This window comes from Brassica rapa, chromosome A03 (assembly GCF_000309985.2).
Source record: "Brassica rapa cultivar Chiifu-401-42 chromosome A03, CAAS_Brap_v3.01, whole genome shotgun sequence".
Taxonomy (NCBI): Eukaryota; Viridiplantae; Streptophyta; class Magnoliopsida; order Brassicales; family Brassicaceae; genus Brassica; species Brassica rapa.
Window position 1 is genome coordinate 19412991 of NC_024797.2, and position 26963 is coordinate 19439953.

The window sequence follows — 26963 nt, forward strand, 5'->3', positions numbered from 1 at the left end:
AAACGAAAAGTATATGTATGTATAATATGATTTCATAAAAAAAAGAAAAAGTTTACAAAATAGTAATATTCCATTTAAAAAATAGATTTAAGTAACAAAAAATATACTTTTGAAGTAATAAAATACTTTTTTTTTATCTACATCTTCTTAGATGAAAAAATATATTTGTATATAATGTGATTTAGTGTTTCAAAAAAAGAATATATAATGTGATTTCATAAAAAAAAAGTTCACACAAATGATTTTGATATTAGAAAAAGAAATATTTTTCTTTTAAAACATAATTTTACACAATACAAATATATATTTTTAAAGTAATTGAATTTTTTTTATATATATATATATATATATATATATCTATATATTTTCTAAGATGATTACATCAAATAGTTAAGTAACATAAACGTATCTTATATATTAAAACAGAAGTCATGACTTCTTTTCATGTGTGATTTTTTAAGTTTGGACCATTCCTAGAAAATATCATATTTGACATAAGTTCATTATTATATCTTTTAATATATTTATCTTTTTATTTGAAATACAAATGAATATATTTAAAATGTTCTAACAAAATCTTTTTAAAATCTTCTTAGAATCTTTCTTAAATTTACTTTCAAAAATTAGTTAGTTTTAATTTAAATTATCATAAAATATAATTAGAAATTAAAATTGAATATAGTTTTGGTTTATAAACGAAAATTTAAATAAAATAAATTAATTAATTTCACAAATACATTTACTAATAATTTTTAAAGATTTTGTTAGAAATAAATATTTATATTTATTTTAATTTTTTCAAATTTGTTTTCTAATAAAATAAAAATCATGATTTTTTGATGAGTGATATTTTTATTTGGACCACCATTTAAATTTTATAATAAATGTATATCACTAATGCTAATATACATAATATTTTTAACTACTTTAATCATATATTTTAAAAAAAAAAAATTAAAATTCTAACAAATCTCATGAAAAAGATTATAATAAGATCTTAATTGTCATAAATTGAATATAAATATTTTCAACTAATTTTGTAATTAGTAATGAAATGTTACTAAAAGAATAAAATTATATCCTATTTTATCAATTTTATAATAATATCTATCATTTTAAAATAAAAATATTATACTGAACAAAATATGATAAAATTATTTTAAATTGATAAGTTAACATATTTTATTTTCATAAATATAAAATATTTATGCTAAAAATATAATATGTTGGAAGAACGGGTTAATATTAGTAAACTATATAATACATGTATAAAAATTTAACTCATCTTAAACTTTTTAATTTACAGTAATTTATTATATAAAGTTAATAAACATTAGAAATTACTAAAAAAATCTAGCAATTTTAATTACGGATCATGATTATAAATAAATTAAATACAAAATTGTTTTCATATATGTAGTTTCATGCATTAAAAATTTTAGTTTAGTAATCAAACGCAAATTCAATAAGACAAATATATAATAAGCAACATATATATATATATATATATATATATATGTGATGAGTTTAATTTACAGCATGAAAACTATAAAATTATTATATTTAAATATGTGAGTAACATTAAAAATATATAATAATTATGTAAAACAAATGTCTACATATATAAATGTGAAAATATATACCCGCACGGTTGTGCGGGTGGAAATCTAGTATATGTTTAATTGACAAAAAATAATTTATTATTATTATTATTGAAATGTCTTTTTTGTTTTTTCATATATTTAGTTTACTATAATATCTTACAATTACAAGAAAATAAATAAATTATATTTTACTTATATAATATAATTTATAAAATACAATCACATTTTTACTGCATATGTTAAGATATATTGAAAAAACTAAAAATAAAAACTAAAAATAAATTTTAGCAATAAACATATTAAAAATGAACATATTAGCAACTAATCCAACTTATATCTAAAATCATAGATGTAACTACAATAAGAATGTATAATTTATTAGCAACGAATCCAATTTATATATAAATCATAGATGTAACTACAATAAGAATGTATAATTTATTTATTTTGTTTATATAATAATACTTTATTTATTTTGTTTATATAAAAATAATTTATTTATTTTATAAATTTAATTTATATGATGACTTATAACATATTAACAAATAAAAAATAAAATATAAACTCACTGTTACAATTTAGATCTTTTGTAAAATTTATATATATGCATGAGACTTTAGAATATTATCATTATTTTAATTTATGTAATTTGAAATCAGACATTTTAGTTTATTTTTTATTTCCTTCTAATCACAATATATGTTAAATTATACATAATCTTACTAAAATATACTTTTGAACAAATTATTTTTTAAACACACTAAAATATACTTATGCATTTGAGACAACAACCAACCTAAAATGTAAATAAGATAATTAATCAAAAATTAATATATTTACAAAAAATAATTATTATAGTTGAATTCAAATAAATAGACAAAATCCAATATGTCCAAATGACTACTAAATTGACTGTAAAAACAACAAAACACAATTAGATATAAATATTTAATTAAAATAATAAGATATAACTAATATAAATTATACATACAAATTATAAATTAATTTAAAAATAAAAATAAATATCAATTAATTATTATATCATATTTATTTTATAAATATTTATGTCTGTGCACGAACACGGAAAATCACCTAGTACGTTAATTAAGTAGCACACGCAAACGTAAACATTTGTTAGAGTTTCATATATACGTTAAGTATAGCACATGTAGACGTAAATCGTTAGAATTAGCCTTCTAAAATGCGATCTATGAGTACTTCTCAATGTTAATCAACGTGCCTCAAAGCTGTAATAAATGAATTCATATTGCAACTACAACGAGAGATGAGCTGTTCTGCGTTGTGTTTTCTACTAACTGAATTACTTCAGCAAATTACATTACTGTAAACCCTTCCACTATAAATATGTATCACCATTCCATCTAAATAGTAACAAAACCAAATCCAAAGATGGGAACTCAAGACGCTCTTCTTTACACTCTCATCTCCATCCTTCTATCTCTCCTACTCTTGTTTTGGAGATTCCTATGGCTCTCTTACATAGCTGTTACATCTACGACACATCTAACCAGCCACCATAATCCCTCGACCAGCCATTCTCTGACGGCTGAAAGCGACGAATCTGAGTTCATGTCCTATATGCTACGTAAGTCTAAGTCCGTCAACAAGGCACTAGACGAGGCCGTTCCACTTTGCGAGCCAGTACTCAAGATCCGTGAGGCCATGAGGTATACGCTTCTCTCCAACGGCAAACGCGTAAGACCAATGCTTTGTTTGGCTGCATGCGAGCTAGTCGGCGGCCATGAGTCAACCGCTATGCCTTCGGCATGTGCAGTTGAGATGATCCACGCGTCGTCTATCATCTTAGACGACCTCCCTTGCATGGACGATGACAGCCTCCGCCGCGGAAAACCCACCAACCATAAAGTATTTGGCGAGGATATAGCCATTTTGGCGTCCGTTGCGCTCATGGGTTTGGCCGTCAAAAAAACCTCGTCATCCACCGATGTTCCTCCAGAGAGGGTTCTCCGGGCCGTTCAGGTGATGACGCAAGCGGTGGGAACAGAAGGGCTCGTTGCGGGACAAGCTGAGGATCTTGCCGGAGAAGGGATGAGTTTTGAGGAAAATGAAGCGGGACTGGAACATCTTGAGTTTATACATATTCATAAAACGGCGTCGTTGCTTGAGGCAGCAGCGGTGGTGGGAGCCTTAATGGGAGGTGGCTCTGATGAAGAGATTGAGAGGCTTAGGAAATACGCGAGATGTATTGGGCTGATGTTTCAAGTGGTGGATGATGTGCTCGACGTGACTAGGTCGTCAGAGGAGCTGGGGAAAACCGCTGGTAAAGATGTGATGGCTGGTAAGCTGACGTATCCGAAAGTGATGGGAGTGGAGAAGTCGAGAGAATATGCAGAAAGGTTGAACAGAGAAGCCAGAGAGCATCTTCGTGGGTTTGATTCAGACAAGGCAGCTCCTCTGTTGTTTCTGGCTGATTACATTGTCAACAGACAAAACTGATGTGGCAAATTACTACTGTCTATGTAGACATTTTAGGCCTGCTGACTTAACCTAATGGTCCAATGGCTTGCACTTGTCCATGTGTTTCTTTGACTTTTTAATTTCCCGGTCCTTCCATTTCTCTGCAAGTGGATTTGTGGATACATTTATCAATTTCGTTTCTATCCAGTACCCTTCTTTCTTTTTATTTTGAATATAATTTTATTTTGTTTCTTGATGTTCAACGCAGGATATGATTTTGTTTTCCATCAATTTGTACTATTCATTTGACTTTGTAGACTACATAAAAACTATAAACTAAAAATAATGAGAGAAAAGATAGATACACAAACTTGGGCCTATTTGAGCTTCAACTCACATGTGTTGGTTCATATAGGAGAAATAGTTTTTTCTTGCAACAAAAGTATTGAATGAAACCAAAGTGATAGCTACTATGTCTCGGATGTAGTAAAATATAGTGGTTTGATTTGCTTCATCTTCTGCAAACTATTAAAATTTTGATTATTCAAAACAAAAGAACATTATATTTTATTGATCATCATATATATACGCAATCATTTTCCCTGGAGGGTGATTTAATAAAGAGTTCTGTATAATATATGAAACATGCATGGGAGTTGTCAGATGTTTTCTTGCCGTCATCATCGTATCCACAAACTCTATTTTCTTGAATCTTCATCACGTTCTTGCATGTAGACATGTAGTACGAACCAAAGTATAGCAGTGAATGTTTGGGATAGATACCTTCAGACTTCAGTCGTATTGCCGCCAAAAGGAAGAAAGATTCAAATTTATAAACAGGTGGTATGGGAGTTGGTCCGCGTCTGACGTGGCTAAGCGAAGAGAGTAAAAGCAAATTTAACCTTAAAACCGAGTGAACCGGTGTTAAACCGATATAAACCCATTATAATTAACATTCAATTCAAACCGGTAACCGTCGTCGTCTCCGTCATATGCATTTCATTCAATCTTTCGTTCTGTTCTGCAGCTGCTTGATAACACGAAGGTTTAGGGTTCTCTCCAGAGATGGCTTCTTCAGAAACGGAGAGCAGCACCAGAGGTTCTCAAAATCCAGACTGGGAAACCGAGTTTAACCGCTTCGAAAAGGCGATTTCGTCTTCTCCGGCTCCGATCCGCGTAAGATCCGTCATGAAGCTATCAGAATCAGCGAATCGAATCCCGAAGAGTATTCTCTCCCGCGCCATCCCAATCCTCGCCGGTCTCCTTCGCGTCTCCGATGATCCCAGCCGTTCAGTCCAATCCGCCGCCGCGCATTGCTTGAAACGCATCGCATGTATCGGCGGCGAAGAGAGCGGGTTCGCGGTGAAGATGGGAAGGTGCGGCGTGATTGCTTGCTTGCTAGGTCTCTTACTCGAAGCGAATGGTAACGACATCGCGTTACGAACGATTTGGGTGAAGTGTTTGTGGAGTTTAGTTACTTTCGGATCTTCGATTCGAATCGGATTAGCTAGGTTAGGTGGTTTAGAGATTGTGATTCGTGAGTTAAATACTTGGGAAGATGATTCGAGTAGATGGTGTTTGTTAGAGATCCTTACTGCTTTGACGACGATACGAGAGATGAGACACGTTCTTGTCCATAACGGAGGGTTGAAGTTTCTTGTGGAAGCGGTTAGAGTTGGGAACTTGGCGTCTAGAGAGAGAGCTTGTCACGCAATTGGGTTGACTGGGATCACTAGACGAGCTAGGAGATTGCTGGTCGAAGCTGGAGTGATTCCAGCTCTTGTGGATCTGTTTAAAGATGGAGATGAGAAGACAAAGCTTTTAGCTGGTAATGCCTTGGGGATCGTATCGGCTCAGACCGAGTATGTTAGGTCTGTGACTGCAGCCGGTTCTGTTCCTTTGTACGTTGAGCTTCTCTCGGGGCGAGATCCAGTGGGGAAAGATATTGCAGAGGATGTGTTCTGTATATTGGCTGTAGCTGAGGGTAATGCTGTTTTGATAGCGGAACAGCTGGTGAGGATCTTGAGAGAGGGAGATGATGAAGCCAAGTTGGCAGCTTCTGGTGTGTTGTGGGCTCTTTCGGGTTATAGGCATTCTGTGTCTGTTATTAGAGACTCTGGTGCGATTCCTTTGCTGGTCGAGATTTTGAGAGATGGATCTGCTGAGTTCAGGGAGAGGGTTTCTGGAGCTATCTCTCAGTTAAGTTACAACGAAGACGACCGTGAGGCTTTTTCTGATTCCGGTATGATACCGATTCTGATTGAGTGGTTGGGTGATGAGTCGGAAGAGCTTAGGGATAATGCAGCGGAGGCACTTGTTAATTTCTCTGAAGACCAACAGTATTATGGTAGAGTGCGTGAGGCTATAGGGCATCCTGTGTTTCGGAATATGCAGAGCAAACTTGCTAGAATCCGAGCTTCTCATGAGCTGATGATGATTAGGTCAATGAGAAGGGTTACAATTGAACCTCTTGCTCGGGATCAAGATCTTCTTTGATCTTGATGGGAAAATCCAGCTCTCCAACTTCTCTGATGTATGTTTATATAATCTTGACTCAACTGCTGTTTGATTTGTGCACTTTTTCTTTTGAGACGTTTGTAATCTATACATGTACCAAGGGTATTGACTTTGAACAGATATGGATTTTATGTCATCGATCTTCCTTTACATGATTGTGCATCCAGTGGTTGAACCATACGAATTATAGACTACTTCATACGTTTCAGGTTGTGGCTGCTCATAGCAAATTGTGGGGCACTGAACTAAGCAGCAATGCTGTGGAATTATTACGGTACTAGCGTCAACGAAATAAGCTGCATCAACTCCATCACCGGCCACTACAAGCTCGTCCTCGAATCCATCTTCTATGGCCACCAAGATTACACCTGCAAGCAAGGTATACAGTTGTCATCCTTTCATTAGAAACAACTTGGTGTGAAAACTGAAAAATCAAACCAAAACCGCACAGAAAACCAAAATGTCCACCTCGAATCTGTAAGTACCATCATATTATATAAAACCGCCAAATATTTTCATAGATGCATAATAATAATTAGTTAGAAAAAAATGACACATCACATTAACAAGGATTGTATAAACTTACTAAAAAAAGAAACGAATGGTAATCCTAAGATCTCTCTAAAATCTAAATAATCTTTAGACAGCACAAACGCAAATCTAAAACAAGTTTTGCAAATCAACATAGTTGGGTTTTGTCTATTCTTGGTGGGTTTTTGTCCTCTCTCTCTTTCTGTTCATACGTTTTTCTCTTTGTCATCCAGACAGAGAGAAAAAAAAAAGTTCATTTGGATCGACAAAGAAGAACTTCTTCTTGAAAGGTCGATCAATACCGCGTGTTTGCTGCAATGCTAACTTGGGAGAACCCAGTTAGGCTTGCACGCAACACCACCACCGTGAAGAAAAAGCTATCTTTCATTACATTCGTCATCATTGTGTTATGTCAGGTCACAATGGTCATCTCTCAGGAACAGAAGGTTGTGCCAGGTTCAGACGCAGATTGCCTCTTGAGATTCAAAGACACATTAACAAATGCTTCTGTCATTAGCAGTTGGGATCCTTTAACCGCTCCTTGCAAGCGAAACTCCCCTAATTGGTTCGGTGTTCTCTGTTTCACCGGCAATGTTTGGGGTCTACAACTCGAAGGAATGGATTTAACCGGGAAGCTAGACCTTGAACCTTTGGTTCCAATCAAGAACCTACGAACCTTAAGCTTCATGAACAACAATTTCAATGGTGCTATGCCATCCGTCAAGAAACTCGTCTCGTTGAGGTCATTGTACTTGTCTAACAACTGGTTTACAGGGGAGATACCCGCGGACGCCTTTGATGGTATGAATCATTTAAAGAAGCTTTTGCTGGCCAACAACGCGTTTCGTGGAAAGATCCCTTCTTCTTTAGCCTCTTTGCCAATGCTTTTAGAGGTGAAGCTTAATGGTAATCAGTTTCAAGGGAACATACCTGATTTTAAACCGAAGAATCTCAAGTTAGCTAGCTTCGAGAACAATGACCTCGAGGGACCTATACCCCAAAGCCTACGCGACATGGACCCTGGCTCCTTTGCAGGTTAACTAAACAAACATTTCAATTTTTTTCCATTTGAAACACAGAAGCTTTATTACTTTGTTGAAACATTTCAGGGAACAAGGCCTTGTGTGATCCTCCATTAATCTCATGCTCAGCGGCTTCATGGTCTATTCCGGATCCTCCTCCTAGTTTCACGGAGAAGGACAAGATCCAAACTATGTTCACGGTTGCTATCGTTTTGATTGTCATTGGGATCATACTACTGCTCATTTCGCTTGTGGTTTTTATCCTTCAAAACAGAAGACGGAAGGTCTTGTCGGCTTGTCCATCTGCGGGACAAGACAGGATAGAGAAGTACAATTATGATCAATCCATGCACGTGGAGAGAGGTGCGGAGTCTGTTAACAGCTACACTAGTAGGAGAGGCGGAGGAGGAGGAGCGGTACCGGACCAGGGGAAACTCCTGTTTCTGCAAGAAGACATTCAGAGATTCGATCTCCAAGATCTTCTAAGAGCTTCTGCTGAAGTTCTTGGGAGTGGAAGCTTTGGTGCTTCTTACAAAGCCGGGATAAATAGCGGACAGACGCTGGTCGTGAAGAGGTATAAACATATGAACAACGTCGGAAGAGATGAGTTTCATGAGCATATAAGACGGTTAGGGAGGCTGAGCCATCCGAATCTATTGCCTCTTGTGGCTTACTATTACCGTAGAGAAGAGAAGCTCCTGATCGCTGAGTTCATGCCTAACCGCAGCTTGGCTAGACATCTTCACGGTACGTAATATCAATATTATTTGTTTACTTTACTTGGTTTCGACGCTAAAAATGCTCTGTTTTCAGCGAATCATTCTGTGGATCAACCTGGATTGGATTGGCCAACAAGGCTAAAGATTATACAAGGAGTGGCTAAGGGCTTAGGTTACTTGTTCAAGGAGCTACCAACACTGACCATCCCTCACGGTCATCTCAAGTCATCTAATGTCGTACTCGACGAATCATTTGAGCCTCTCTTGACAGACTACGCGCTAAGACCGGTGATGAACTCAGAGCAGTCTCATAACCTAATGATCGCCTATAAATCGCCAGAGTACAGCTTAAAGGGACAAATAACGAAGAAGACAGATGTTTGGTGTCTCGGGGTTTTGATCTTGGAGCTTTTAACGGGCAGGTTCCCCGAGAATTATCTAAGGCAAGGGTACGATGCTAACATGAGCCTTGTAACGTGGGTGAGTAACATGGTGAAGGAGAAGAAAACGGGTGACGTGTTTGACAAGGAAATGACTGGGAAGAAGAACTGCAAAGCAGAGATGCTAAGCCTGTTGAAAATCGGGTTGAGCTGCTGCGAAGAGGATGAAGAGAGGAGGATGGAGATGAAGGATGCTGTGGAGAAGATAGAGAGGTTGAGAGAAGGACAAGACTTGGATGGTGATTTCGCAGCTTCCACGCACAATGTCTTTGCTTCTCGGTTGATGGACGATGATGACTTTGGTTTAGCCATGAATCGATGATCAGTCTTGAGATCAATGGAGAAAGATTGAATTTGTTATCTTGATGCAAGAAAGAGATGGAATCTTCGTCGGCAAGAAAGAAAGTTAGGGTTTTATCTCTGGGAGAAAATGTGTTAAGAGCAAAACTCATGAGATATAATGAATTAACCCAAAATTTTATTTTTGCATAGTTTCAAAAAGTTTATTCATTTATTCATTTAATTATCCCAAGATTTTGTTTTCTTCAATACTAGTATGAATTTTAAAAATTGAATACATTACATGAATCCATGCGTAATAACATAAACTGATTGAAATGAGCAGTTAGTATAGTTTTTAAAGCTCAGTGGTTTCAGTGCAAAATTGTGTAATAACATTGATGTAGAGATTTGGTTTTGATGCCTATTCTTACAATAAAAGCATTAATTGATAACGCGAAAGTCTTGGTGTTAACTTGTGAAACGGACTCGCCGAACAATAACCTCGTACCAGCTGTACGGTAAGGACGAATGTACTTGCGTTGGTGCCAATAATAGTATTCTTCCATAACTTCTTGGCCAAAAAAAAACAAAGGACATAAAAGGCAGATACATATCTTTAAAAGAAATGAAACATTGAATCGTTAGAAGCTGTTTCGAAGACGAAGGAATATTTGAAATATCCAACAAATAAGAAAAGAGCTTTTAATCACTCTCAAGTCTCAAACATACAAGAAGTAAGAACACACACTAAATGACAAACCGTGTTCTAAAACCCTGGACCGGACCGGCTAATTAAATCCCGATCAAAACCATTGAACCGGATCGAACCATTAACCTGAAAAAAATCGGTTACCGCTTGAAAACAATATTCTGGGAGAAAATAAAGGGACAGAAAGGAGGGTTTTGATTCGCTAAGTGGGAGGTGCAAGTGCAACGACATTAAACCCTAAACTTTAAAGATCTTCCTATAAATTTATTCCTCTCTATCTGAAAATAAAACTCTTCATAATCTGAAAAGTTTTATTATTTTATTTAAGAATTAACACTAATAAATTATGTTTAGTTGAATATTCTCCCTTTAAGCCCCTCTTTGAATCTCTCCTGTTCTGTCTAAAATATTTCCAACGGAGACAGATATAGAGAGAGAGAGAGAGAGAGATCAGTGGAGATGACAATGGTAGTTCCAAAAGAAGGGTTCGTGGTAATGGCAAAGGAATCTATTTCTTCATCTCCATCAGAGTCTCCTCTTCGTCTCCAGCCTCAGTTTCCTGACTTGACGATTCCTGTTAAAGTAAGCACCTTTTCTGTTTGTTTCCTCTGTTCCAGTCTCTCTGCTTTGCTTCCCTGAGTTTGAACAATATGTGTTGTGTTATGTCTGAAACAAACTATTGTGTGATATGCTGTAGCCTATATCTATATGTTGTGTTTTTACTATTCTTATAAAGTGAGTTTCCCTTTTGTTTCCTCTGTTTTGCTTCCGTGAGTTCTGACAGTATATGTTGTGTTCTGTCTGAAACCCTTGTGTGATATGCTATATCTTTTTTTCTTTTTTTTTTTGAAAGAGTTTTAAATTTATTCACTTCAAAAACCTTTGTACAAGCTATGCTATATCTCTTTGTTGATTCAGGAGTTCTTCAAGTCTAGGGAAGCTCGTGAGTTTCTTAGTGGGGCTTTAGCTGGAGCTATGACCAAAGCTGTTCTTGCTCCCCTTGAGACAATAAGGTTTCTGTATACTCATAACACTTGTCGTCTCCTACTTTGATGTTTTGTCTGAACTGCATTGTTCTGTGTAAAATATTCCAGGACGAGGATGATCGTTGGTGTTGGATCAAAGACCATTCCAGGCAGCTTTCTTGAAATAGTACAGAAGCAAGGATGGGTAGGTCTTTGGGCAGGCAACGAGATCAACATGATCCGTATCGTTCCAACGCAAGCCATCGAGTTAAGCACCTTTGAGTGTGTAAAGCGTGTGATGACCACAGCGCAAGAGAAGCTAAAGAAGATCGAGAAGGCGAAGATCGAAGTTTGCGGTGTTAGTTTCAGCCCTTCTATCTCTTGGATCTCTCCCGTTGCTGTGGCTGGTGCAGCTGCAGGTATCGCCAGTACACTCGTTTGCCATCCTCTAGAAGTCATCAAGGATAGATTGACCGTGAGCCCTGAGATCTATCCGAGCCTAAGCCTCGCAGTACCAAGGATTTTGAGAGACGATGGGATCCGCGGCTTCTACGCGGGTTTAGGACCGACACTGGTCGGGATGCTTCCTTACAGCACATGTTATTACTTCATGTATGACACAATGAAGACCACTTACTGCAAGTCCAAGAACAAGAAGGCTTTAAACCGTCCAGAGATGCTTCTTCTTGGAGCTCTAGCCGGTAAAACAAGAGTTTCTTTTACGTTATTTCGGGTTTAGTTCTCATTTGAGTTGTGAATGGTTGTCAGGTCTAACGGCAAGTACCATTAGCTTCCCATTGGAAGTGGCGCGGAAGAGGTTGATGGTGGGAGCTCTCAAGGGGGAATGTCCACCAAACATGGCTGCGGCGATAGCGGAAGTAGTGAAGGAAAGAGGAGTGATGGGACTGTACAGAGGATGGGGAGCTAGTTGTTTGAAAGTCATGCCGTCTTCAGGTATCACTTGGGTCTTCTATGAAGCTTGGAAAGATATTTTACTCGCCTCCAACACCAAACCACTTCTATAATGACAGAAATTTTTAGATTTACCATTGTTTCTTGAAGCTAGTAGCTATTATCACATTTTTCAAAGTTTTGATTCTAAGAAGCTGAGTTTTTGTTTTTGTTTTTAAGGCTAAACATTTTCTCTATGTTCCTCACTCTAATGAAAGAGCAAATCAATTTTTACCGTTTAGATAGTATACACACGATCACACTTATATTCATAGTTACAAGCACATATGTACATAAGCTTTTTTCAGATATAATATATTTTATTTTTCTAATTGCAACCCAAAGTGTCTAACCTTCTGTTCCTCCTTCTGATGCTTCACTCTCTACAACAAAGAAACATATAAAAGTTCAGACCATTAGAAACACACACAAGCTAATATTGACAGCAACAGACCTTCACCAAACAGTTGTTCGAATCTAGCTACTATGTGTTTCCCATATGTGTACTTCCTCAAACTCTGTAGATGGATCTTCATCCTCTGCACCAGAACCTCCCTTTGCTGATCTTTACTGATCTCCAAGACTTTCTGGACCACGTAATTTGCGTACTGATCTTTCATCATCGCCTGCAGAAGATTAAAAAGAGTGTTACAGTCAAAGTCCATCCAATGTGGTTTCAAAACCTGTGTTCTTACCAGCAAGTGATTGTCTTCCTCCGATTTTCCCATTATCTCCTCAATCAGCAACTCTCTCTCGGTACCATCACCATGTTCCAAACACTTCTCCACAACGTTGGACGCGTACTTGTGCTGACTCATCTGAACAACGTTCCCTGTCAACTTCTCAATGATCTTTCTCCTCTCATCAGGCTTCCCTCTCTCCAAGACATGCTACAAGACACAAGACAAAGACTAAGAACAACACCCAAGGGACACATTGATCACTGAGTTAACCATATACCTGAGTGACATAGTTCCCATACTGATCATGAGCAAGAGCAAAGGCAGATTCCAAGATTTCATCGATTACACAACGAGTCTCCTCACCATCTGAGCAATGCTCTAAAATTCTCTAAAACACATACACAAATAGAGTGAATATTTTCAAGTAGGCACACAAGAGAGACACTCAGAAAGACTCACTCCTACCTGAATGACTCTGCATCCGTAAGGATGAGTAGAAAGAGTGGCAACTTGACCGCGGAAAGCTGCAATCACGAAACCAATCCCATCCACAGGCATATTCTCTATACACTTTTGGATAACATGGTTTCCGTTTTGGTCTCTAACACACTTCATCACATTCCCATCTAGCTCACGTATCAGTTCTGTTTTTTGGTCAGCATCTATCACTTCAAGGGCCTTATCAATAAGGCACAAACCATTTACTTCAGATACTGACATTGACGTGGGGACACTAATATTTACTTATTTTACCTTTTGTATCACACGGCATCCATACATTTGCAAGCTTAGAGAAACCATCTGACCAGCGAGTTGCTTCACAAGTTCTTCCCTCTGAGGTGGAGTTCCATGTTCTATGAACTGATCCAAACATCACTATTTATCAACAGACTTATGATGGACAGGAAAATACTAAAAAACATTGGAAATATCCAAACCAAACCAATTTTCATGTAAATTTTATGTACTTTGATCATCATTATCAAAATATGTATATTACTTTCATTTTTTAATTTTGAGGAGTTTAAGGTATATTTAGAATTTAAGGTATATTTAGATTTTTCTTATAAAAAAATATTTAAACATGTACAGAACCCGCAATGATCCAAACCGAAATTTATAGATACCAGAATATAGCTTAAATCTCTAACCCCAAAAACCAAACCGAATCCGAAAGCATATCCGAACACCCACCCCCAGAAAAAGTGCCTCACCTTTTGGATAACATAGTTTCCAAAGACATCAGTCATCAGTTTTGAAGCTTGTGGAAGAACCTCAATGAAGACAGATGCCTTCTCCTCATCAGAGCAGTGATCTAACTTCTGTTGAATAAACCGGCTGCCATGCTGATCCACGCTGAAGTCAAGATAAAAATGAGTATCAAAGTGATACCTCTTGATGCTTTCAAAACAGTAATTCATGATTAAAGAAAATACCTGAATTCAACAACACGCCCTGTGATATCAGACAGCTCGAGTTTACGAGCATTTGGAGACTTGAGTTCATCAAGAAAAGAATGTCTCTTATAATCATCAACGTTGCCTCCTTGCCATCCACCAGGGTAGATCCATGTGCTCCTACTCGTTCCTTGTTGATGATACCTTGTTTCACTTCTTCTTCCAAATTGCCCCATCATCCCACCACCAACCGGTGAGGATGGCATCACTGGACTATTAAGAGGTGATCCTTGATACTGCGGCATAACTCTTACACCAGGGGGAACAGCAAAGTAGTTCCCCATGTGCCGTGGACTTTGCAATCCATAACTTGGACTCAATGGATTGCTGTGAAGTTCAGAACTGCTCTGGAAGGAAGGAGAATACGTGTCTGCTTGAGGCTGCTGGTAGTATTGCCACTGAAAAGGATCCACAAGAGAAGGAGTGTTATGTCCTCCTCCAGGGAGAAGCCTAGCGTTGTTGTTGTATCCTGAAGAAGTTGGTGAGATGTCATATGGCATATGAACAGTCCCTTCATGAGATTGGTATCCACTCATATACTGAGGGTAACCGCTGTAACTATACTGTGGGAGGTACATGCCCGAGGACTGATTGTAAAATGGGCTCAAAGAAGTCATGTATGCTGATGTTGATGTATACATAGGAGTAGTTGCAGTCTTTGGTAAGTTATGCATCATCATTTGCTGTGGAGCAGAAGTAGCTTGAACCTGATAAGATGGAGGTGGCACTCTCCTTCCTTGAGAGTGTTGTTGTTTCTCTTGGTTCCTCATGGAGGATGGAGAAGCACCAAAGAGAGATAGATTATTCTTGGTTCTCTCATTCTGTGCATTAGTATAATTTTGTGAGGCTAAAGTATCTTCACTAGCAATAGCATCCAAGGAGAGAGAACTAATATCAGACTCATGTAATCTTTCTGAAGCTATACTAGAGGAAATGGCATGGATGTCTTCTGCCGAGTGAGGCCGCTTAAACACACAAGAAAGTGTAAGAGAAGTGAAATGAATATCTATTTAAGTAAGCAGAGAACCATGTACCTGAATCATATTAGCCAAAGAAGCATAAGGCTGTTGTTCAACCAGTGAGACCTCATCCTCAGGCTCTTCTCTATGCGTTGAAAGGGCAGTTCTAGAAGAATGCAAGGAAGATCTTATCCCCTGATTCTCCCGTGAGATTAAGGGAGGAGGGAGTCTTGGATTCAAGTTGACGTTAGACAAATAGTAAGCTACATAAGCAGGATCCCTACGTATCTCTTCTTCAGAGTCATAACTCTCAATAGCCTTACTCAACACTTCAGAGCTACTACTACCTTCCTGTTGCTTCAATAGGTTCCTAAGAGCTGCAAATGAACCTTCCATGCTAGGCGGCGCGCTTCCACTCCTACTAGGGATATGATCACCACCAGCACTACCACTATCTAATCTATTTCGTTTCATAAGGAAGGCTAAATCTTCAACAGCCATATCATGTGAACCAAATCTAGAAGCCTGTTGCCAATTCTTCATATGATGATCACCTTCCACCATTCTCATAGCACTCTGCGTCGTCGTCATACTTTCTATATCCAACAAAATGTTTCACAATTTTTTTTTCAGACAAGGTTAATAACATAACAACACCTAACACAAACTAGCAAGCTTAAAATATGATCCTTGTCCAAAAGACATTCTCTATGTAATCGACCGCAAGGATTGAACTTTTTCAGACAAGATTTTCCCATTACATAAGCTAAGAACTAAGTCAAACCTAAACCCATCAGCAAAGACACACAAGGATCATTAAAAGATGCCATACCATCAACCTCGTTACAAAACAGTAAATCGTAATCCCAAGTCTATGATCCGATATCAAAAGTAAAAGAAACAGAGACTTCACTTTTTTTATCATTTTTATTTATTCATAAAACTAGCTCCTTGCATGACTTGTGGAAGATAGAGAGAAGAAGAAGAAGCAGAGTTTAAGAACCTGATGGTGATAGTTAAACCTCCATGAAAGTGTTTTCTCGAGAGATAGAAACTAAAACACTTTGAAAAGTTTACTTACAATGTCTGCTTCGAGTCATTCAAGTCAAAGACACTGTTTTCTCTTTTCTCACGGCAATTATTGGTATTTTTGTAAATTCTAATTTTATTCCTAATTTTTTTTAAACAAAATATTGAATCACGATGAGGTCCTTCTAGCTGTATAATGACTGAAATACCCCCTACAAATGGTGCAGTGTTGAATCTGGTGATAGTGGTAAAGTATGGTTTTCGTCATTTCAGTTTTCGATGACTAAGTTTGCCACGTGTTGACACTTCTAATTGGAAGAGATACGTTCACGTGGCTCTGCCTCTGTTGCTTGTTTGCTCCCACCACCACCACCACCAAACACACAAACCTTTAGTCTATTTGTTTTTCTCTCTCTGTTCTTTTGTTTTTCTTGATGTTAAGACTTTTATAAGATTTTTCTTTTGTTTTTTTTCAGATCTATAAATTACTTTTATAAGATTTTTCTTTTGTTTTTTTCCAGATCTATAAATTATAAAACGTTCATTTATAGTTCTTAGGATTTCGTTAATTATGAACCATGATAGAAAATAAAGAAGTCCTTTAATAACACATCAAGACTGTGTCCAAAAACACTGAAAGTGATAGAAGAAAGAAGAATACACTTTTGTATCATCACTATCATAACATTCAGTCTCCCATCAACAAGACAACATTGGATTCTTTCATATGTGACTTCATCCTAACCACAACAATGAAAAATGGTCCCTCAACAGTGAATCTATCCCCAAAAGCTAACAACAGATCAAGTGTCATTAGTTCAACTAAAAACACTGTAGTTTAGAAGTCACATGATCAATTTAAGTTTTAGACGAAACTAGTATTACATGTTTGTGATCTCTATTCTACTAGAAATATTATTGTATTTGGATTTTAAACCTTAATGGAAAAGCCAATGAGGCAAATGGAACACACAATCACAATCACTTCGTTGATATGTCTACACAAAAAAAGAAGGGAGCACTGAATATGAAATCATTGTGTGTTATTCATCATTTATTATTATCAACAAGAAGAAGGGAAAAGAACTGGAGATGGGTGTCTCTGAAGCTTCCCACCAGAAAAGCTGAGTTTTTTCATCTTCTCTTCACACCAAAGAAGCTGCTCTTTACTGATCCTCCCCATCCTCACAACCCTTGTTGCTAGTTTGATGTCAATGGCTGCAAACAAGAGCTGAACACCTTCCCATGTCTGTGGCCAAGACTTCTTTCTCAGCCCTTTTGTTTTCTTTGAAAGCTCCTTAGCTTTCACCCTCTTCTGCAAGTGGTTTTTAACAAAGATTCAGACACCAAAGAAGCATGCATGCACATTGTGTCTAAAGACATTACCTTTTCAATAGATGACTGAACCAGTTGCAAAGGGGTTGTAGAATTTAAATGGTTACTGTTCTTTTTCTTCTTATCCATTTTCAAGAAAACGTTGAAAGTAAGGATCGAGCTCTCTATGATTCTGATGAGATCATCAGCTAGGACCATGTAGTCTGTATCTTTCTCCATCTCCTTCTTATCCGACCCTGAGATATTTGTAAAATAATCAACTAAAACGCGTTACTACTTCACATTAGAGAGGTTAGGAACTCACCTTGAATCTTGGGAGCTTGAAGAAGCCTAGGCATTGCGTTTCTACCACGAGCGTAAAGCTCAGCTCTCGACCCCTGCTGCTCAAACGGCTCGTTCTCTATAAACCTCTGCAGCAAGACCAAGAACTGCTGAAACTGCTGCGCGGTGTGGTTGTAGCAAGTCACTGCTTCCGGTTGGCAAGAGATCAAGTGGCTAAGCTGAGTGTACTGACAGTGAAGCGCCTCCCAAGTGAGGCATAGCTGAGCAACGTAAGCCGTCTCAAGATCTTGACAAGGGTCCACCTCCGTTGTCTGCTCTATACCTTCTTCTTCCTCCACCTCCTCCTCATCAGGAACATCCGTTTTTTTGAGAGAAAGACATCGAAAAGGCGATGAGAGCTTCTTCTTGGACGCTGATGGAGTTGAAGGACTTGGAGCTATTTCTTTGAGCTGGCGAGAGGTTAAGCGGTCAAAGAAGAGCATACGCTCGCAATACTTCTCGTAGACAGCGTCAAAGCCACCCCACCATTGAAGTCCCTCGGCTACTACATCTCTCCAGACGCTTGAACAGTTTTCTTCTTCTCCTTCATCTTCGCCTAGATAAGACTCTTCTTCTTGTTCTCCTTCCTCGTCTTCTTCGGGTATCAAGACCATGAAACTGTTTCTCCTTAGCTCCTTGATCCTTCTCTTGACCTCGTTGGTGATGAAATCATCGTCTTCCTCGTCTTCTACCTCGTCTGCTTTTCCTGAATCTGCCACACCAGGTGCAGTGTTGTCACTCCTTGCTTGTTCTTGCTCCTTCTCTAGGTTTGGCTTCCGTGACTTTCGAAATCTCCTCACTTTCAAGAAATCCATGGAGTGTGTGTTTGGTTAAATCTTTAGATCTACTTTGCATGAACAGAGAAAAAAAGAGAGAAGGTAAATGGTGTGTTTCTCTTCAGACACACTTTCTTAGGAATGAGAGAATCAACCAAATGCATGAATCTAGGAAAGATCTCACAGAATCATAACACCCCTAGAGAAGCAGAGACACAGAACAGAAGATGAAACACTTCAGATTCTGATTCCTCTCTCTCTCTTTCGCTGATAACACTCAAAGCATTATCTGCTAAACACCAACAAATCAGTGCACTGAAACCACTACACTGATGAGAAAGTGTGTGAGAGAGAAAAAGAACCTTGCAAGAGAGAGAGAGAGAGAGAGAGAGAGAGCTTTTGTTTTATGTATTTCTTGGGGAAGAGGGAGCACAATATAAATGTGAGAGATACTTATAATTAAAGTTTGATTTCAAATTTTATTTTCTTCTTTTTTTAAATCCTTTCCTCAAAAATTTCCATTTTCAGGTCTAAGAAATTTGAAAACCCCTTACCGAGAGGTTCCCTGCATTGACCCTTCTTTTTCGTTGGTCCAAATTGTCTTTTACTTTCCTAAAAAGTCTTTTTCTTTTATTGTTAAAATATGGAAAATCTAAATTTGAAAATTAAATATTTTGGTTTGGTCTGAGAAAGGAGAAGGGAGCAGAAACTTAATAAGTGAGGGGGGGGGGCACTGGGTTAAAGAGTACAGAGAATATTGTCAGAAAAGCCGCGCAATCTGTTGTCCTTCCATTTGCTCACACTTGCTAAAATTATAAATCTAACCCTCCTCCACATATATATCTACGAGCTTGTCTTATTACAGGTTCTGTCATGAAACATATGGGCCTTTCGAAATATTGGGCTTTTATTTTCTTACTCTTCTGTCTATTCTCTACCAATTTCTTGAGCTTTGACTAAAACATCATTTTCATGTCAACTTACTACATACCAGATAGATTATATAAACTTCGTCCGAGTAATGTGGAAAACAGATTTAGAAAGCATTATTCAGAATGTTAAGTATATAACAAGTGCATGAAATTTGTAAGACCAATCTAATCTACTGTACAATCTCTCGTTGAATATTATAAAAACTTGTTACAAAATCAAACGCATCAAAGAACAAATCGAGATGATTTACAATAATAAAATAAAAATTAGGAAATGTAATACTATACAGAGAGCCTTTTGTGTACAGATATGTAGTAGCAATATCATCCAACAAGGGAGCCAAAACCATGAGAGCTCTTCTGATCCAAAGACTGATTCAAGAAATGCTGGTCTTACCCAAAAGCCAGAGAACAAGCAACCTTTTGATCCCGAAAATAGTATGAAGAGTACTTCTATCAAGTGTAAACCCAGACACTGTGATTTCTGCTTTGTTGTTTGCAAAGTAGTTCATCGCAAAATCCAACAATGAGTATTAGATAACTAGAGATGTGAATAAGATATGAGATTTGGTGTCTATGTACCTGAGCTTGTCATTTTTTAAGAGAACTTATTTTATTTAGTAAGTATTTTATAAATATCTCTTTTTTTTTTGGAACACTTTTTTTTTTGGAACACTTTTTTTTTGGAACACATAAATATCTCATTCTGCATAAAGGGCGTTATTACATAATTACGTATTAATATTTTTGTTTTGATTCCTAGAGTTCTGTATATTTGATTTTTCGACCAAATTGAAACGGATTGAAACAAAATTTTACCGTACTTTGTGCCCACCCGACTTCTCCTTAGTTGGACTTGCTAGTCTAATTAGATTAAGTTATCTTTTTGATATAAAACACAATTGGTTTGCCTTTCGAATCTAAGTCCAGTTTACGGTTTGGTCGACTGGGATTGGATTCAACCGACATCAGGTAGCATGTGGTCATAGTGGATCAATGGGATCATTTGGCCTTTTTGTTTTTGTCTGTGTTTTTGTTTTCCTCTGCCACATCGTCTCTTGTCTCTCTCAGACTCTCACGCTAAACTCTGCTTACAAAATTGACAAAAACATGATTTCCATATTAACTTACTTCAAACCAGAGGTTCAGAAATTTAGAAAGCATTATTCACGAGTTAAGCTTAATAATTAGAAAATCACGTAACAGAGATACAAATGCATGAACTTTGTAAGAACCAGTCTAATTTCTGTATGATCTCTCGTTAAACATATGAAAGTTTGTTACAAAATAAGATGATTTACAATAATAAAAATAAAAATCAGTAAATATTATATTTTTACAGAGAGCCTCTTATGCAAGTAGCAATATCACCCAACAAAGGAGCCAAAACTCTGATCAAAAGAATGATTCAAGAGATGCCAATGGTCTTACCCAAAAGCCAAAGAACAAGCGACATTTCAATACCGAATATTGTATGAAGAGTACTTCTATCAAGTGTAAACCCAAACACCGTGATTCCTGCTTTATTGTTCTCAAAGTAGTTCACTGCAATATCCAACAATGAGTAAATATTAGATTACTAGAGGTGTGAAAAAAGATTTGTGTGTATGCATAAGCATATATATATGTTACCTAGAGCTTGTCGTTTTTGGAATGATATAGTGCTATAAGCATAAGCAGGTATGAGATTATTGTTATCAAAATCATCTTCTTCGTCTCCATAATCCTCACTGTCGTCCGTATCTCCAGTATCAACATCTTTTGAAGAGAACCCGTGTCCACTTTCTCTATCAACTAACCTTGGACTCCCTCCTTCCACTGCCTCAAAGGATTCTATTGTCGCGCAGACATGCCACTTGGCGGCAAGGCAAGTCACAGCCTGAGCCTTGTGTGTGATCTTTGAGGCACTTCGTAGTAGAATGAGCAGCGCAGTGACCAGCGTCACTGAACATAGCTGAGATGATCACAAACCAAAAAAAAAACTTCATCAAGATTCATCAAGATCCAATAAAAAGTGAAACAAAAACAAAAAAACTTACTGCGAGTTCTCCAGTTTTGTAGATATTCAATTCAGCATGTGCCTTAGTGGTAATAAGCAGAGAGTAAAACTGACTTCCAGTGACAAGAATCAATGACAACAATATGAAGGTCCTGAATCTGTGGCTGATGATTCTCAGGTGACGTCTGATGCGGAGATGTTCAGACAAGATGGTACCAACATCTGAATCCGTCTGAAAAACCTGAGCAAAGTCTTGGAGCCTGAGGATCTGGAGATGGCAGATGAGACGGAAGAGGACACAAACTAGGAAGATCACGGTAGTACGGTAGAGCCACGAGCAGATCTCCATCAGACAAGCGACTGTATCACTCAGGAGAACGTTACCGAGGAATGGAATCCGAGAAGCACCTGAAGCGTACCACCATATCTTGTATGCGCTCGTGGCTAAGAAACAAGGCGTGACGAAGTAGGAGAGAATCTTAAGCGATCTCTGCACAACAAAGAGTTGAAAATTACAGAACACAACTATAAACATGTCTATGTGCTAATTCATATAAACAAAAGCAAAAAAAAAAAACACTGTAATACTTGTGAAGCAAGTAAAAAAAGAGGATTCTCAAGATTCTTACTAGTTTCATTGTTTTCACCATATACAGAAAACCACAGATTCAAACTTTTCAGGCACTTATAGGAAGAAACCTTATTCAAATTGGACACAACCAGGAACAAAACCGATCTGGTTAAAATCGAATGAAACATTCGTTTTGGCCTCTAAACTATTATACATAGATTTTAAAGCTTCTAAAATATGTAAAGAATTTTATAATAAAATTCATTTTAAAATGTTTAAAACTCATTTTAAAATGTTTATGGCTCCTAAATCATAGGACGGGTCTTGAAACCAATCAAGAATCCTAAAATTGAAAACTTGGAATTGGAAACGATCAAAAGAAAGAACAAAAAACTCACGTTGAGCTGATTGGTGTAGCCTTGGCGAACAGTCTCACTCTCGTGCCAAAGCTTATCGAAGAAGAGGAAGCGTCGGAGACCATACTTGCTGACGAATCTCGAGAGACAGAGGAAAGAAAGGGAAGCGAAGCTGCTAAGAGAAAGCTGAACCACGGAATCATACGGCCTCGAGTGATGGCTGTCGCAGTCAGCGCAAGCGATCACGAAGTGAGACGTGGCCGGGACCACGAGCGTGAAGACGACGAACATGGACCAAGACAGAACCGCTGTCCAAGGGCTCGACTGATCCACGCACATCCATCTCAGGTATTTCCGGAAACTCTGGAGCTCGTCCTGCGCGTGGGAGACGCAGCGCGTGAACTTGTTTTCACGGTTTATCAACGGCTCTCGTCTTCCTCCTCCTCCTGCTGCGGTTCCGATGTCGATGTCCGCCATGGACGAGAGGGGAGAGACTAGAGAAAGGTTCTCTGGTTTTGTTTTTGGATATTGATGATGACACGGTTGGATGAACAAGGCAGAGGATCAGAGATATAGCTAAAAATTGTTAAGGTTATTTATGATTGATGTTAACGCGGCCTTTGACAACCAACCATATACAGATACAAACTAACAGTTGTAATAAACCAATTACTATGAATCTTGTTACTTTGAAGATGATGTTTATGTCTTTTTGTATAACCTTATTTCTTAACGTGCTTGTTTTTTTGGTTTTTGTTTTATTATGCCTTCGGGTTTATGTTGTATAAGTGATTGTTTATGTGTTTATATAAGGCTGACTTTTGTTTTACAATTTAACAAAAAGAAATGTAGATGTGTGTTCATGAGAAAATCCTGATTTGACAATCACGGGGGATTGCTGATATTTTTCCCTAGGATTTTTTGAATTTTTTTTTCATAGAAAGTTTTTTTCCCTATAATCTATAGGATTTTTTTTTTCGTAGAAATAAAACAATTTCTTATCAATATTTTCATTACCATATAAAAATGAAAAAATTAGTAGCATGCAACTTAATGTAGGACATGTTTTTTTCAACAGGTTTTAGTTGATTACTGATTAAACTGTTCTCCACTCCTATACAACGAATTATATAACTTGTTCGTAGATGATTAATTTGAATCATAAACAATAAATAGTTATTAGTTATTATGTCTAACAAACTTGATCTAATCAATGAATTTATTCAAATAATTGTCAACATTTCTTAGTTTTTTTTGTTAATGGAATACCTTTGTCTTTTGGATTATAGTTCTAGTATCATTTATCGGGGGAAAAAGTACGTGACAGTGAAAAAGTATTAGAAAAACATAATGAAGAGTTGCAAAGCATACACGATGATAGATAGTGTGAACAAACAGGCTGTAGGACGTCGACATGTAATGTTTAAAATTTAGGCCACATATTACGCAAATCACCGTACATACGGCGCCACGTATGTTGGTAGGGAGCTTCTAATTACCACTAAATTAATTTGACATTCTTAACAAAGAAACATAATATATTAGATCAACTGAACTAGTAAACTCTTAATTTGTTCTCTTAACTTTTAATTATACGAATTACGATTAATTGAGAATTCTAGTCCCCGGCGGCATGTCTTAAGAGAATGAAAAAATTAAAATTTATTCAATCGAGAAACGAGAATTCAGATATGATTACAAGTTCTATTTGAACAAAAAATTTCAAGTCAATCTATTACATTTATAGCTTTACTCCTCTATTAAATCCGACAAGTTCTGACAATCTATACTATATTAAAAGTAAGATATTCTCATTATATAACCATGCCACGTATGCAAATAAATTCAAACCAATAAGAGAACACGATTTTGACACGTCATCTATAAACATTAAAAATCAGACCTAATCGTTGGGCCTTACAATATTTCTACTGAATCATTTAGGTTAAAACCCACAATATTGACCTACCACTTTCCTATCTCCTTCGTTGTTTCAATCTCTTTCATCCGTAACACTGCAGATTTCCGTTTACGTTTCACTTCCATTCACTCCTCCTCATTCAATTTCATCCTTCAATCATATCTTCATGAGAGAACCAATATCCTTTCACCTCCCTTTGTTTCTCCTGTTATATAGATCTCTTTCTCCTCGAATCTCACTTCGATCCACTTTCTACGACCTCATTCATCTAATGGTGCTCCACGATATGAGCCTCAACTCAAACCAGGTACAACTTCCGGAATTTCAAGCAATGGCTATGAAAATCTGTTCAATATCAGCCAAATTGGGTATCCCTAAATTACTAATAAATAGCTATGCTTTTCTGGTGATTTCAGGCAGTAGTTGGGAAGCTCTCAGAAAATGGTGATTTCACAGTCCACATATCAGATTTCTCATAGGTTTGCTCTAAGATTGATTTTATTAAATTAACAAGATATGGTTGATCACTGAGATCAGTGCATTTGCTGACTTTCTTACACTGTCTGTCTCTTTTATCTCCTGAAGACTGTAAAACCAGTTCTATGTTAATATGGTCTCCGCTTCTTTTGTTCAATCGGCACACTCACCCATGTTTATGATTTTTAGCAGGATTCAACGAACCTGTAAACGACAGTGATTTGCTGTAAAAGGTGAGGATCTTTTTGTAATGTTTCCTGTGGATCTATATTTATTTACTAACGCCAGAGAAGGGCAATAGGATTTGAAACTGTTGTTTGATCAGTTGATCTGATATGATTTGCTTTGATATTGTTTTGGTTATACTGTGATAGTTAAAGATTATGCCCGTGTGGGAGAGTCGGCCAGGCGAAGAGATGTTTGAACTGCCAAAGCAACATGAAAAGTGTACTATTCACTACACCAAAGGTACAATTCAGATGCCTTAAATTTCGTTTCTCGATTTATCTGTTCATGTATCTCAGACTCTTAACTATTTATTGGTTAGTCATTGTCTGAGTTATTAAAACTAATACATAATAATGTTCAACCAGGAGTGAACCAACAACTTAGTAATACAGTATCGTATAACTAATAACTTGACCAGAAGAAAACAAATAGCTAAATCTAAACTCAAAATTTGTTTTGTTTCGGTGTTTAAATCTTCCATGGAGCTTGGACTTTATAGTCACTAGACTCACTACCTCTTCTTAACTTCTGATAACCAAGTTTGAATTTATATTGCTAACTACTATATTTCCTTCCCGTTCCAGTGGTTGTATATTTAGGTGGTAATAGGTACAGAAGATGGTGGCAAAAGAAAAAAGAATCTACATATTTTACTTGAGTACGTAACTAGGAGAAGCTTTCATATGGGTATGGGAGTTTGAATTGATCAGTCAAAGTATATGTGGTCATATACGGTGGTGTTATATAGTGATTTTGGTTACGAATATATAACAATCATCATTCCTTCCAAGTGCTTAGTGGCTGAAACAGAGTGGGGTTACATACCTGTGGTGTCCATAAGATGACAATTGGATAGGAAACTTGGGACATGTAATGGTCTTTGAGATATTCAAGAATAAAAAGCATAAATGCATTAATTAATTTACAAAGTTGTGATAGAATGTGTGATTGATTTAATAGTTTTTTGGCGCTTTGATAATGTTTTCTGGTTTTATTATTGAGCTAAAGAAATAAAAACCAATACGCAGAAAATGAATATCATGCTAATAGGTGATAAAAACGATTAGTTTATTTTAATAAATTTATAACAAGAGACAAGTGTAACTATGAAAAACTCTATACTGATAAAGTAAGTGTAGGAACCGACCAATGTCTAAGGTACAGTCTTGAAATTTATAGATATTGCAAATAGTTAGTGAAATCAACTGCGAAGCTGTTGTAAGCTATACAAATCAAACAAACAAAGATACACGAAACACATTGTGACATAAAGAAAAAAAATAGTCAAAGAAGAGAAGAAATCCATCTACAATTCTCACTCTGTCAAATCCATGTCTTACCTTCTCGCATGATCATGATTATTGCATTGTCTCCTAGCGGCACCGATTATAACTTAGATTATGTATTGCTATGTTAATAGACAACTACATGTAAATCATTAGAAATAAAAATTAAAAAAAAAACAAAAAAAATAATTAAAAACAAAAAAAAAATCTTTCTATGTTGTCTCTTTAAACATATCCAAATTTATGGAAAAAAAATTATTTCTTTGTATACAGAAAAACAAATAAGAGTTTTCTGCTATGCGACGAAAGATTTTAAAAAATATAATATTACTTTATTTTAAAAGAAAAAATTATTTTACATTTTTATATTATTATTTTTATATTTTAACTACATCTGTTTGAAAAAAAAAACATAAATATACTTTTTACTATTTTGTTTATTTTGATAGTTTAA

At 36.7% G+C, this 26963-nt stretch overlaps 7 protein-coding genes and 2 long non-coding RNA genes across 14 annotated transcripts; 6 read left to right on the forward strand and 3 right to left on the reverse strand.

Annotated features, from left to right (window-relative positions):
* The first annotated feature begins 3014 nt into the window (after positions 1-3014).
* On the forward strand, positions 3015-4139 carry LOC103860208 (geranylgeranyl pyrophosphate synthase 10, mitochondrial). Its single transcript, XM_009137802.2, has one exon. It carries the CDS (start codon positions 3015-3017, stop codon positions 4080-4082), a length of 1068 nt encoding a protein of 355 aa, XP_009136050.2. The 3' UTR covers positions 4083-4139.
* Positions 4140-5053: 914 nt separating this feature from the next.
* On the forward strand, positions 5054-6710 carry LOC103859844 (U-box domain-containing protein 4). Its single transcript, XM_009137422.2, has one exon. The coding sequence runs from the start codon at positions 5109-5111 to the stop codon at positions 6537-6539; it is 1431 nt and encodes a 476-aa protein (XP_009135670.1). The 5' UTR covers positions 5054-5108; the 3' UTR covers positions 6540-6710.
* Positions 6711-6769: 59 nt separating this feature from the next.
* Positions 6770-9798, forward strand: LOC103859843 (pollen receptor-like kinase 4). Of its 2 annotated transcripts, XM_009137421.3 has the most exons (4): positions 6770-6939; positions 7508-8126; positions 8201-8860; positions 8927-9798. In XM_009137421.3, the coding sequence occupies exons 1-4, from the start codon at positions 6910-6912 to the stop codon at positions 9592-9594; spliced, it is 1977 nt and encodes a 658-aa protein (XP_009135669.1). In that variant the 5' UTR covers positions 6770-6909; the 3' UTR covers positions 9595-9798. The 2 variants fall into 2 exon arrangements, with proteins under 2 accessions (XP_009135669.1, XP_009135668.1); XM_009137420.2 differs by lacking the exon at positions 6770-6939 and having other exon boundaries at positions 6959-8126.
* Positions 9799-10080: 282 nt separating this feature from the next.
* Positions 10081-12415, forward strand: LOC103859845 (probable mitochondrial adenine nucleotide transporter BTL1). The gene is made up of 4 exons (XM_009137424.3): positions 10081-10845; positions 11182-11276; positions 11358-11929; positions 11997-12415. Exons 1-4 carry the CDS (start codon positions 10723-10725, stop codon positions 12251-12253), a joined length of 1047 nt encoding a protein of 348 aa, XP_009135672.1. The 5' UTR covers positions 10081-10722; the 3' UTR covers positions 12254-12415.
* Positions 12364-16430, reverse strand: LOC103859846 (pumilio homolog 5). 3 transcript variants are annotated; one of them, XM_009137427.3, is made up of 11 exons: positions 16282-16430; positions 15354-15874; positions 14900-15284; positions 14299-14788; positions 14077-14218; positions 13616-13723; positions 13328-13540; positions 13140-13250; positions 12875-13069; positions 12634-12805; positions 12364-12562 (listed from the first exon to the last, which is right to left on the reverse strand). In XM_009137427.3, exons 2-11 carry the CDS (start codon positions 15867-15869, stop codon positions 12528-12530), a joined length of 2367 nt encoding a protein of 788 aa, XP_009135675.1. In that variant the 5' UTR covers positions 15870-15874; positions 16282-16430; the 3' UTR covers positions 12364-12527. The 3 variants fall into 3 exon arrangements, with proteins under 3 accessions (XP_009135675.1, XP_009135676.1, XP_009135673.1); XM_009137428.3 differs by having other exon boundaries at positions 14299-15140; XM_009137425.3 differs by having other exon boundaries at positions 14299-15284.
* Positions 16431-16932: 502 nt separating this feature from the next.
* On the forward strand, positions 16933-17527 carry LOC117132493. Its single transcript, XR_004456076.1, has 2 exons — positions 16933-17185; positions 17218-17527. It is a non-coding gene; the product is annotated as an uncharacterized LOC117132493 (long non-coding RNA).
* Positions 17218-20610, reverse strand: LOC103859847. Its single transcript, XM_009137429.3, has 3 exons — positions 17947-20610; positions 17694-17878; positions 17218-17622 (listed from the first exon to the last, which is right to left on the reverse strand). The coding sequence occupies exons 1-3, from the start codon at positions 18776-18778 to the stop codon at positions 17371-17373; spliced, it is 1269 nt and encodes a 422-aa protein (XP_009135677.1). The 5' UTR covers positions 18779-20610; the 3' UTR covers positions 17218-17370.
* Positions 20611-20889: 279 nt separating this feature from the next.
* LOC103859848 lies at positions 20890-23352 on the reverse strand. Its single transcript, XM_009137430.3, has 4 exons — positions 22640-23352; positions 21711-22160; positions 21304-21625; positions 20890-21216 (listed from the first exon to the last, which is right to left on the reverse strand). Exons 1-4 carry the CDS (start codon positions 23072-23074, stop codon positions 21080-21082), a joined length of 1344 nt encoding a protein of 447 aa, XP_009135678.2. The 5' UTR covers positions 23075-23352; the 3' UTR covers positions 20890-21079.
* A 273-nt stretch (positions 23353-23625) lies between these two features.
* On the forward strand, positions 23626-26716 carry LOC108871235. Of its 3 annotated transcripts, none has more exons than XR_001957873.2 (5): positions 23626-24825; positions 24935-25079; positions 25185-25228; positions 25370-25463; positions 25808-26716. It is a non-coding gene; the product is annotated as an uncharacterized LOC108871235 (long non-coding RNA). The 3 variants fall into 3 exon arrangements; XR_004456075.1 differs by having other exon boundaries at positions 25188-25228; XR_001957872.2 differs by having other exon boundaries at positions 24935-25228.
* Positions 26717-26963: the final 247 nt, after the last annotated feature.